Here is a 12898-nt window from a genome sequence, read left to right as displayed (position 1 = left end):
CAAGGACCATCTGATTTAGTATGAACACGTATAAGACCAGATAAATAAAAAGGCGCCAATCCCTTTAATACCTTAAAAACCAATAATAGAATCTTAAAAACAATTCTAAAAGAGACTGGAAGCGGAGTGGAAGTGGAGTGAGGCTGAATCTGAAGGGATGTGGTCTCGTTAAAGGAGAAGATGAACTCCAGCACAAGTTTGCTCTTCGGTTATGCTACAATATTAACTTTCATTTCTTGTGTCAATTCCCAGACTGTGTTGAGGGGCTTTGTTTAATAGCATCAAAAACACCGCCGTTTTCTCCTGAGTTTGGCCTCTTGTTATTTTTATGAGCCTCATATAAGGATTGAGTCAGATTGAGAGCGTCACCTGTCAAACCCTGACCGTGTGTGTTCATCGGTACTGCAGTAACAATGGTTCATGTACTGTGAACTGTGGACAGCCACTATTTAAAAAAAGCTGACCACCACTCGTCTTCGCTTCCATTTCAAGTCCTCCCGACTGTTCCCAGTTAATGGGGTTGTGTTAGTTAACAGTGTGTGTCAGCAGCATTATCACAGCCACATGGACACAGTGGACTTTGTCAAGCTGCTCTATGGCAGCGACAGCAGACAGCTCTGAAATTAGTCGCTCAAGAGAGGGAGGCAGAGAAGCAAGCGGCACTATTACACATTGCCAGCAGTGTCAGAACACCAGGAATACAAATATAGCGGTTGTTGTGCACACGTACCACACACGGAGCTCCACAGTGCGCCTTGCTGCAGAGCCTCTGAGGTGTGAAGTGTGTGCAAGGTGCAGCACTTCTCATTATGAGCGGCAGTGTTGGCTTTGGCATCAGGAGAGACGAGGGCAGCCTGGCTCAGCCAGCAGTCACAGCAATTTACAGGTCTGTCAGAGAGAAAGAGGTCGACCAGAGGAGAGAATTAAAATGCATTTAAAGCTGTGATATGGACTGCAGATGGGGAAAATGAGCCGGCGGTTGATTTATGATGTGCTCCTGCTAACTTTACTGCAGGGTTTCTGTTATTGGAACCTAAATATGTTTGCTTTGTTATGCAACACTTGGCACCAAACTCCGAGTCGGGGGAAGTCGGTGCGGGATGATGTGTGCACATTCTGTCGAGCTCAGTTGGACATTTTTCTAAGTTTTCCAAGGTTTAGTCGCGGGCTGCCTGACAAATGCCTGATAGCATCAGGATTTGTGCTGAGCGCCGTGCTAATCTTGTTTTATGCTTGATTATTTTCTTTGGTTTGCAAATGAAAGCTCCGATCTTTCACTGAGGTGTTCATTGGTCTACACGTGTAGCTTTATGGACCCCCCCCCCCCCCCAACCCCCCACCCCGGCTGCTCTTGTCTGCACAGCACCATTTCCGCTAGATGAGTCCGGGTCCCTTACAGAAAGTGTCAAAAGGCCATGATGTTGGACCTCTGAGTCGAGAACGAAGAAACAGCCCTCTACCCTCTACCCTCTCTCCTCTCTCCTCTCCCCTCTCCCCTCTACCCTCTCCCCTCTCTCCTCTACCCTCTCCCCTCTCCCCTCTACCCTCTACCCTCTACCCTCTCTCCTCTCCCCTCTCCCCTCTACCCTCTCCCCTCTCTCCTCTACCCTCTCCCCTCTACCCTCTACCCTCTACCCTCTCTCCTCTCTCCTCTACCCTCTACCCTCTCCCCTCTACCCTCTCCCCTCTACCCTCTCTCCTCTCTCCTCTACCCTCTCCCCTCTACCCTCTACCCTCTCTTCTCTACCCTCTCTCCTCTACCCTCTCTCCTCTCTCCTCTCCCCTCTCCCCTCTCCCCTCTCCCCTCTCCCCTCTCCCCTCTCCCCTCTCCCCTCTCTCCTCTACCCTCTCTCCTCTACCCTCTCTCCTCTACCCTCTCTCCTCTACCCTCTCTCTTCTCTCCTCTCCCCTCTCTCCTCTCCCCTCTCCCCTCTCCCCTCTCCCCTCTCCCCTCTCTCCTCTCCCCTCTCCCCTCTACCCTGTCCCCCCTCTCTCCTCTACCCTCTCTCCTCTACCCTCTCTCCTCTACCCTCTCCCCTCTCTCTTCTCTCCTCTCCCCTCTCCCCTCTCTCCTCTCCCCTCTCCCCTCTCCCCTCTGCCCTGTCCCCCCTCTCCCCTCTACCCTCTCCCCTCTACCCTCTCCCCTCTTCCCTCTCCCCTCTCCCCTCTCCCCTCTCTCCTCTACCCTCTCCCCTCTCCCCTCTCTCCCCTCTACCCTGTCCCCCCTCTCCCCTCTCTCTTCTCTCCTCTCCCCTCTCCCCTCTCTCCTCTCCCCTCTCCCCTCTCCCCTCTACCCTGTCCCCCCTCTCCCCTCTCCCCTCTACCCTCTACCCTCTCCCCTCTTTCCTCTACCCTCTCCCCTCTCTCCCCTCTACCCTGTCCCCCCTCTCCCCTCTCTCCTCTACCCCCTCTCCCCTCTACCCTGTCCCCCCTCTCCCCTCTCTCCTCTACCCTCTCCCCTCTCCCCTCTCTCCTCTACCCTGTCCCCCCTCTCCCCTCTCTCCTCTCCCCTCTCCCCTCTACCCTCTACCCTCCCCCCTCTCCCCTCTCCCCTCTCCCCTCTCCCCTCTACCCTCTCCCCTCTCCCCTCTCCCCTCTCCCCTCTCCCCTCTCCCCTCTCTCCTCTCTCCTCTACCCTCTACCCTGTCCCCCCTCTACCCTCTCCCCTCTCTCCTCTCCCCTCTACCCTGTCCCCCCTCTACCCTCTCCCCTCTACCCCCTCTACCCTCTACCCTCTCCCCTATTTACCCTCTACCCTCTCCCCCCTCTACCCTCTACCCTCTCCCCCTTTACCCTCTACCCTCTCCCCCCTCTCCCCTCTACCCTCTACCCTCACATGATGAAGTAACTATTTGCTGAAAGGCGACGACAGGAGGCGCTCTGACAACAGCCCACTCTTAATCTTTTGCCGCAACATGACGCCTCCTCTGTCATGACCCATATGTTATGACTTTAAAGGTCAGTGCAATGATACACACTGTTCTCACTGTCTTTTGTGTGTGTGTGTGTGTCTTTCCCCAGAGGGCATATGTAACATGACAATGGACTCCAACTCGATGACAATGCCAATGTCCGATCCCAACGCCTGGGCTACCGCCATGAACAACCTGGGAATGCCTCCAATGCCGATGACCGGACAGCCACTCATGCCAGGTACGAAACTTTTCTTTTTCTGTTTCTCTTTCTACACAATCAAACTCCACCAAGGTGTTTTAGGACAACATATCAGTTCCCAGGCTCAGAGTTCACACGGTATGTGATGTGATTGCAGACAAAACTAAAGTCAACCAAACTGATGCTTCCTTCACGCACGTTAAGCTGCACTGCCTCGTCTTGCTGCGTGAGTGAGACCAGGCTCATTGTCCAGTAGACAATCCTGTAAGACTTCACTTAGTCCGCAAATTACACACCAGGTGAGACTGTGACTCTGTCAGCAAGTTAAAGTTGCAGTGCCTCGGAAAGGCTCTGCAGCAAGCATGGGGTAATTAGTCAGTGTTTTCTTTTTTTTTCTTTTTTTTATATTGCCTGTACACTGTTTCCATGACAACTGCTCTTCTCGGGAGTTTATCGTGTTCCAGAGATAAATTTGCTGTTTCCATAGGTACATTTTCAAGAGGTTGTCCATCCATTCATGCGCCGTCTGCACCCCTTTATCTCAGCCGATAAACGTGATGTACTGGGCCTGATCCCAGCTGACTATGGGTGACATTCACATTTACAATCACTTTTAGATTAATTCATTGTTTAACCTAAACCTCACACGCAAACTCACAAAGAAAAGGCCTCTAACCAGATTTGAACTGTGAAGCGAAACAGCTAACCAGTACCTAACTGCAGCTCCAACAATAAATGAATTTCAAGTTTGTAACACAAGTTCCCATCCATATGCCTCTTCCGAGGAGCGAGATAATCATGAACACAAACCCACGTTCATACTGAGTTGAGTTGAGTCACAGAGAGCTGGTGATCAGTCTTCGGACGGCAGACTCAGACAGGCAGACTCTGCCTAGCAGCCAGTGTGACTCAGTCCAGCTGGGATCAGTAAAGAAAGCAGCAGGATTTTGTTTTCAACCTCCAAGGGCTGTTTAAGAAACACCAGTCTATCTTTTTGTTGTCACTTTATGCCTCCATACCTTCCTTTTTATGCACCTTCCAGTAACTTCTCACTTCCTCCAGCCTCAATGGCTGTCATGCATTAGTAAGAAACAGCTTAAACTGTAAACTTGACATTGATAGGCTCCAGGAAAATTGGAATATGAATCCCAGTTGGTCTGTGGAAGAGTTTTCCCTCTAATCAGGTTTTACAAACAGGCTGCCAGTTGTGCCAAACGGAACATGCATGTGTTTGTTTTTCATTTCCTGGCTTCTGATTGATTTTACCTCGACTTTTCAACAGGCTTGTGCTTGAAATTTTCTAAAAATGTTAATTATTTCAAACAAAAACAAAAAAAACCAATTACATTGTACATTTTTGAATTGCTAATATCAAATTGAATTGGAAGCAGACTCTTTGAAGTTGTCCATATTCGTAGGTTTTCATGACTTCACTGCACACGTGAGGCTAGAATCAACTGTGTCGCTCCCTCACCAAAATCAGTTCGACACACCTGTTCAACGGTCATCTTTCAAGATCAACCACTGATTCACGATGGTTTCAAGTGAAAACTGAAAAGTTTTGTTGTGTTTTGCATATCCATTTGTATGACATCCGTACTCGGAGCCTCTGAAAACACTACGACTGTCTTCTCGTAAATCGGAGAAAACGGGACTTTTTGGAATCGGCCATTGCGCATGTGCTCCACGGCCGTACTAAATACCGTGTAGTTCCCAATAGAAGCCCGAGTGCCATCCTCGGGGTGCGCGACTATTGCAAACACGTGAGTGCAGGTTGAAACATTCTGTAAAATATGGTGACCCCATGTGCTTTTGTTGACACGGATGTAGTTCTGCAAACCGTGCATACACACTTGCGCATATCTGGGTTTGCTGTTGCAGTCTTGAAAGACAGTGTTAAAAATAAAATGAACATGAGAAGGACCCCACACGTGTCCAGAGTCTCTAACTGCTCTGTCCAGCCGAGGCACGATCCCACCGCCAGGTGGAGCAGTGTTGAGAATTAAAACAAACATAATTTGACTGTTTCTGCATTGATACAACTGTTACAAAATATCATATTATTTTAAGTAGTAAGACTTATCTTTTGTTTGTGCACACCACATCTTTGAAAAGAGGGGTGCTCTTCTATTGGGAACTATATGGTAGTTCTTCTGCACATGCTCAGTAGATGGACAATAAGAACAATGTTTTCCTCCAGAGTGTCGTGACTCCCAGCCCATGGTCTCCTGGGTTTTATAGCAGAATCACCTGTAACAGCAATACCACTCTGTGTACTGGCGTTGTTAAAGTTGAACCATCATTTTAAGCATTTCTGCCTTATCCATGAAAATGCAAAAACCAGGCATTTTCATTTGAAACACTGCCGTGTTAATGGGGCGTTCGATACTTTCTAATTGTTTGAAGCACAAGGCTGAACTGCTGTCTGCTGATCTGCTGCTCCAATATCCAGCTCACCTTTCTGTAACATGAGGTTCAGCTGAACCCTGCCACTCTCCATTTTTGACTTTTTTTTTTTTTTTTGCGGGGCCTTTTCTCTCCCCTCACTAGAAAGCCCTTCCCTAAAGCCTTTATTAAATCACTTCCCACTTCTTAGCAGAAATGCACTTTCATATTTGAAATATGCTGGGCTTGTGTGTGTGAAGGTGTGTGTGTGTGGAGATGCATGTTTATGCACACTTGAAGTCTTCTGAATGCACTCCCTGCAAATTGATAAGGAAACACACGCACACACACACACACATAAAAACAGGCATGGCATATTTCAAATAAAGTAAATGAGAGCGGTTCCATGAAGGAATGAAAGAAGACAAAAGACTCAGAAGAGACATTTCATAAGGACTGAGAGCAGGAAAATTGAAGCTAATATTCAGACTGGTCTGTCCCTCTGAGATGGGATCTGAATCGGTGGCTGAATTGGCAAACCTAATGTGTTTTCTTGGTTTGATTTGTTTTCAATTGTCGACCGAAATGCAGCAATGTGAAAGAATTTGTCCTGCATATTGATTCCTTGTGTGGCGAGTCCCAGCAGCATGAGCAGAGGATGACAGTTCTGGAGCAGGTCCACTGAAACATCAAGAAACCAGCGGAGAATTTCACTGCTGCAACACAGACCTTTACTCATTCTCAAGCCAGCTGCAAGTGACCACTTGCAGCTCAGATCTAGATTCACTCTATGGGGGCGTGCATATGAGAACGCCAGTTCACGTAAACACACTGTTTTTGGCCGATCATCCACACGAGGTGGCGTTTTAGAAACCCGGAATTTTATTTTATGTTATTATTTTTTTTACAAAGGGACCCAGAGTGGGGAAATTGTAAAACCCCGGCTCAGCTTTGAGGTGTGGATGGCAAAGATGATCTGTGGAAAAAAGATGATGTAATCTCCCCACCTCTCCCCCACACCACGTCTCACGGTGTCATCTAATAACCAGAACAATGACGGACTTCATGCTGCAGGTGGCGCTGTAGAAGCTACTGATGCTAGCTGGAAGAGGAGCATAGACCTATGTAACTCAGAGTTGCATAGAAGTCTATGAGCAGGAGTCTACTTCTAAATTTCTATGTGCTCCGTGTCTTCTAATGTGTTTTTGGTGAGTGACAGCGCCCCTAAAGGCTTGGCATATGTACTACATGCCCTTAAGCCTTAAGCTGTGTTCATCGTGACGTATGGACGGAACCCGGATCCTTTATTGGACATTGGTCAGAACCCAAACATGACTGTCCTGTTCTAATCGGCTGAATCAGAGCAGACCAAGCGGAATGATTAACCACACACCGCAGAAGAAGTCATTTCCCCATGTGGGGATAATAAAGTCACCATCAAACTCCACACAGACTCACGACAAGACTCCAACCAGGATCTTCTGGCTTTTACAAAAGTAATGTAAATGTTCACACATTATATCTTTACATAATATTCTAAAAGTTTCTATTTTACCATGTGTAAAGAGGGCTGACGACCTTCAGCAAAGACTTTTCTTTTAACTTTATTCACATCAGTTAGACATTTTCTCCACAGCAGCCGATTAACGTCATTGCAGGATAAAAGGATCGGAGTAACTAAAAGCACTAATGATGTTCATGCCGGTGATCCAGCAAACACAATATTAGGGCCATGAAGCTGGCACACAGAAATGGAATGCAGCAATTAGCTGCACCTGTGTTTGGCAAGTGGAAGTGTCTGCTGTGAGGAAGGGCAATTGAACTGCCCCTCCGACCCGCCGACAGTTTGGTTTAGATTCATGCTCGCAACCAGCTGCGCCTTCCACTTGGCATCGGTTGGTGCTTGTGTAATGAGAAGTAAAACTCGGTGGCTAAATGAGCTGAGTCACTCTGGAGTGCTCATTGGGGATCAAGCGATATACGACTGAAGATGAGAATTACTTTCTTTGTGAATTGCAGTGCTGCTCTTACCTGAACAGCGTATTTTATGTGCTATTATGAGTTATTTCAAATTAATCACAGAAGCACAAATACCATAACCTATCAACCACCCATTTTATTCAGCTTTACAATAAATCATGTCATGAATAACTCTAAAGTGTCCCTCAGGTTTTAGGGCCTGTTTACTAACATGTCAAGTAGAAATGCATTCTTGTTTCAGAAAATGTTCACGTTTACGTGGCACCGTCATGAACATGATGTCCGAAGTGGCAGAAAAGCTGAATGTAATTAGCATGTTGGGCCACTAGTGGGTGCTGCTGTTTGTATTTGTTGTGAAGCCACACACACACAAACAAAGAGCAAAATGCTCGAAACGTCAACAATGGCGAGGAGACGGGCACACGACCAAGCTGGATTGTTATTACAGGAGAATATTGTCTGGGAGTGACGACACTCTGGAGCAAACATTGTTGTTATTGTCCATCGACTGAGCATGTGCACAAGAACTATTTAGTGGTGCACGTTAGTTCCTCATTTACAGAGTGATTTGGAGCATTTTCAAAAAGTGCTGTCTTTTAGTGGCTCCGAGCACCGTTTTTCTGTTGGCATTTGAAAACACTGTCCTGTAAACAGAGCCTCACGCTATTTGCTTTCTGCCTTCGAAAATATCGAAGGGGAATATTTCTGCCTTTACTTGCCGACATCCCAGTGTGATACCTGTTTGCCGCCAGAGTACCTGAACATGAGGGCTGTTCACTCTGCGACAGCCCATTCAAAAACATCCATATAACCAGCGTTTGTTTTTCAAAATTGCCATACACTCCTGTTCAATACAGAGAGTATAATTTGGACTTTTATTTGAGGTTTTATAGTCTGTCTTTCTGATGGGTACGTTTCAGAAATGTGCTGCTATTCAATTGTCTGCACTCGAAAAGGAATTTGACTTTTGTTTCTCTCTTCACCCGAACCAAAGACCTGCACTTGTTGAACATTTGTTATGTGTGAGTGAGTCGAGATGCAGGCCAGTACGCCTCAGTTACTTTAGATCAGTCAAACCGCTCAAGGTCGACCACAAGACAAAGTCCTGATGTGTGTCAAAGTAGTTTTGTTTTTTTTTATTAACTGCTATGCTCTGATTTCAGATTTTTTTTTCCAAATCTTTTTATTTCACAGTTTTGTAAGAACATACATTTATGAGCATACTGTCCAAACAAAGTGTCTTCGTAGATAAGGAAAAAGGGATTGTTCTCCCAGCACAGCAGACAATAAGAAGCATAAGTGTGAACGGCTTATTTAAAAAACGTTTTTTTATTTTTTTGGCTTCTCAGCAATTACACATACTGAATCACGCAGGTAAAATATGTGTATATACACAATGCATTTACATCAAGCAATGAGTAACGGCAATAGACACAAAAATAATCAAGAAATAATAAGAAATAATAATATAGAGTAATGCATATATGTCATTATCACACACACAGAAAGTAAAAAAAAAGAAAAATGAATGGTGACTAAAAGAAATAGATAAAATAAAGGGTGGATTAGGAAGGAGGGTGGGGGGGCATCTCGTCGCCGTCTGGGTGGATCACAAGGTGATGTAAATATTCCATAAAGAGTCTTATTGGTCTTATTGAAAACACTACCAGCACCACAACGTGAACGTGATTTCAGATTTAACACCTGCCTACATCTCGTCGACTCGTCTGTGTGTTTACTCTTTATTTATTCCACGAGGCAGCCCACTATTATAATGAGCTGCTTTAGGAAATCTTAGAACACACACACACACACACACACACACACACACACACACACACACACACACACAGTTTCAGATCACTGTGCGTCATGCAGGGTTTGTTACCAGAGCACCTTCTAAGTAATCCAGCAGGATTAGTTGTTGATTGCCCACGATGACAGTACATCCTCTTTCTCTCCTTTCTGTTTCACCTCTAAACTGCAGGGGAGGATTCACTGTCACTGTCCTCGTCCTTTACTAATGGATGGTTTCCATTTTTTTAATCACATTTGCTTCATGTGAACACTCGGCCATACACTTCCTCCATGCAGATTTGAGTCTGTTTTTCTTTTTTTTATTATTACTGTTTTTTCTTCTTCCACTTTTTGACTCCTTCATTAAAAGAGCCTGCTTTCATTTCACATGAGCTTGCCTCGGTTTCATCCACTGTGATCCTGGAATATATTTCTTCATCATAGAGTCTTTCCCCGCCTGCAGCCAAGTGGATTTATCCAGACAGACAGCTGGATAAACAGACCACTGTGGGCAGAGCCGTCAACGCTGCAGCCCCACAGAGCTCAGTGCACCGCTAAAAATCACAACGGTTTCATATGTAGAGACGGACGACACAACGCTAATGTATGTTAGAATGTAATTAAATGTTTGCATTGGAGAGGTGTGAAGATTAAGGGCTTGACAGGACGAGGGGTTTGTGTGGAGGCTGTATGTGTAATGTTTAATACATGACCTTTGTGGTTTGCATTCAAATGCTTAATGGCACCAAAGTGTCGCTCAAAGTTATTTATACTGATCCACAATCTTATGTGTGCTTTAGTAATATACGTGCTACTCCAAAGTGTGACTATTTTTAGTTTTTACTGCTGCCGCCTCTGTCAGCTGCGCATACATGGCATCTGCTGCATGACTGTACTGTAGAATGTACTTGATCCAAGTTGCTCTTTCCTGAGGTTCTTTGTTTTCCTGAAGCCCCGAGAAGGTTTTTGTAGAATTCGTCCATAAAACTGCAACCCTGGACAACTTGTCCACGGATGAGATTTCAGAATTTTGTTTGACAAAATAAGTCCTGTACAATGTATTTTTACATATTGTTGTTTATAATTGATATTTTATATATTTTTCATTATGTCGTATATGCCCATATATATTTAGTATAGTATCATATGGCTTTGTTTCTCTTTGTTTACCATTCCATTGAACAAGTGCATGTAAATCCATTTTTAGGAAATACTTATGATGAAGAGCTCAGTTGGAAGCCGCATATAAACATCCTGAAGTCAGAATTAGTCAAACTCCGATCATTATTAGATCAAAATTCACTGAAATTATTATATAACTCCCTCTTTGTCCAGATCGAAGTTATGGTGTGGAAATATTGGGAAATAATTCTTAAACAAACATTGATCCTATTTTTGTTTTACTTCAGAAGACAATGAGACTCATAAATCAAGCTGATTCAAATCTTGTTTGCCATATCAATTATGCTAAAAATACACAATATTGTCAACCTTAATACACTAGCATGTTTTTGTGTTAAATATACTTAATAATGTGACAAATATACTGTGAAATCCAGTCCGTCAAATCAGTAATGCTGAAAAAATGAGTCATGGAGGAGTTGTCCTGAACCACATGGACGAGTTGTCCTGAACCACATGGAGGAGTTGTCCTGAACCACATGGACGAGTTGTCCTGAACCACATGGAGGAGTTGTCCTGAACCACATGGAGGAGTTGTCCTGAACCACATGGACGAGCTGTCCTGAACCACATGGACGAGTTGTCCTGAACCACATGGACGAGTTGTCCTGAACCACATGGACGAGTTGTCCTGAACCACATGGACGAGTTGTCCTGAACCACATGGAGGAGTTGTCCTGAACCACATGGACGAGTTGTCCTGAACCACATGGACGAGTTGTCCTGAACCACATGGAGGAGCTGTCCTGAACCACATGGACGAGTTGTCCTGAACCACATGGACGAGTTGTCCTGAACCACATGGACGAGTTGTCCTGAACCACATGGACGAGTTGTCCTGAACCACATGGAGGAGTTGTCCTGAACCACATGGACGAGTTGTCCTGAACCACATGGACGAGTTGTCCTGAACCACATGGACGAGCTGTCCTGAACCACATGGACGAGTTGTCCTGAACCACATGGAGGAGCTGTCCTGAACCACATGGACGAGTTGTCCTGAACCACATGGAGGAGCTGTCCTGAACCACATGGACGAGCTGTCCTGAACCACATGGACGAGCTGTCCTGAACCACATGGACGAGCTGTCCTGAACCACATGGACGAGTTGTCCTGAACCACATGGACGAGTTGTCCTGAACCACATGGACGAGCTGTCCTGAACCACATGGAGGAGCTGTCCTGAACCACATGGACGAGTTGTCCAGGGTTGCAGTTTTGTGGACGAGCTGTCCGTGCAGCACTACAAACAGCCCTGAGTAAAAGGTAAATGATGTTTCTCGGCAGCTACAGATCCTGCTGCAAAATCACTTTTGATGTTGAAGTTGGAGCTTTTCAACCGAACAGTTCTAATGATACCATTGCATTCCTGTCAAAGGGAAGCTTGGTTTCCATCCCAGCCTCAAGTTCGGGACCCGAGCCCAGGAAGTTGAGTACTTCCTGCTTTTTGCACGGTCTTCGGAATACCGCGGCGCTATTATAAATGTACACATGCTTGTCTTGCTGCACTCGGTGTGATTTCGAGGAAGTCAACTTAGCACAAGCATGTAGAGCAATCGGCACCTTTGAGGATTCACCTCCTTCTGTTTCACTCATGCAAACGCAGCCACACACCCCGCTGGATAAATGAGTGACTGAGCTGAAGAAGCAGCGTGGCATGTGCTCACAGTGAAGAGGTCGGACTGTCTGACTGAGTCTGTCAGTAGCCTGCCAACCCCTCACAGTGCATCGAAAAGAAAAACATGTCGATGTTTTCTTTCATTTACCTAAGATGCTATGTGAGGCACTTTTAATGAGGCTTGTAAATAAATTGACTAAATGGCTTTGTCGGAGTAACAACACCTAAACCAGAACAAGCTGTTTCATAGGACACTGTATAAAAGGGAAAAAGGACCAAATAAACAAAGTGAAATAGAGACCTCTCTTATATATGCAGGTGCATGAAGGGGAAAATAGCAACAGTAAGAGATAAATGAAGCAGCAAGTCAGTGTTGTAATTTCCCAAGACAGTGCAGTGGTTAGCACTGTCACCTCTCTGCCGGGGGTTTTCTTTGTGCGATTAACATGTTCTCCTTGTGCCCACAACTTGATACTACTTCTATTACCATCCTCAGTTGTGCTTTTAAGTTAACGAGTTACTAGTTATAGTTACCAGCTATCACATCGGGAGGAGTTTTGGATACAGAGGTACAGAAATGGAACAACACAAGGAGACCAAGTCAAAAACTATCCCAGGGTTTACATCCACGTTCAATTGTTCAGATGTAACAACGGTGATGTCAGCGATGCTGATTTGGTCAGGATAAGATCGATCAAGTGAGGGCATCAGGTGGCTTTTATTCCGTAGCTGAGTGAGTTCCAATGGGCAGACCTGGCCCAGCACTCAGAAACAGCTCATGTCACACAACAACTCACATTTTCTGAAGGCAGTGAAGCAAA

General features: G+C 45.5%; 1 protein-coding gene across 3 annotated transcripts in view; it reads left to right on the top strand.

The window, feature by feature from the left end:
• enox2 (ecto-NOX disulfide-thiol exchanger 2) overlaps positions 1–12898 on the top strand; it is a 205475-nt gene that overhangs the window by 135996 nt on the left and 56581 nt on the right. For all 3 annotated transcript variants that reach the window (XM_080502063.1, XM_080502061.1, XM_080502062.1), the window contains one exon: positions 3022–3153. In XM_080502063.1, the coding sequence (XP_080358189.1) occupies positions 3022–3153 (132 nt within the window). The remainder of the gene's footprint in view (positions 1–3021; positions 3154–12898) is intronic.

The sequence above is a fragment of the Blennius ocellaris genome, assembly GCF_963422515.1.
Source record: "Blennius ocellaris genome assembly, chromosome: 9".
Classification (NCBI taxonomy): domain Eukaryota; kingdom Metazoa; phylum Chordata; class Actinopteri; order Blenniiformes; family Blenniidae; genus Blennius; species Blennius ocellaris.
Note: the sequence above shows the minus strand (reverse complement) of the source record. Positions and strands in the feature narration are given on the sequence as shown.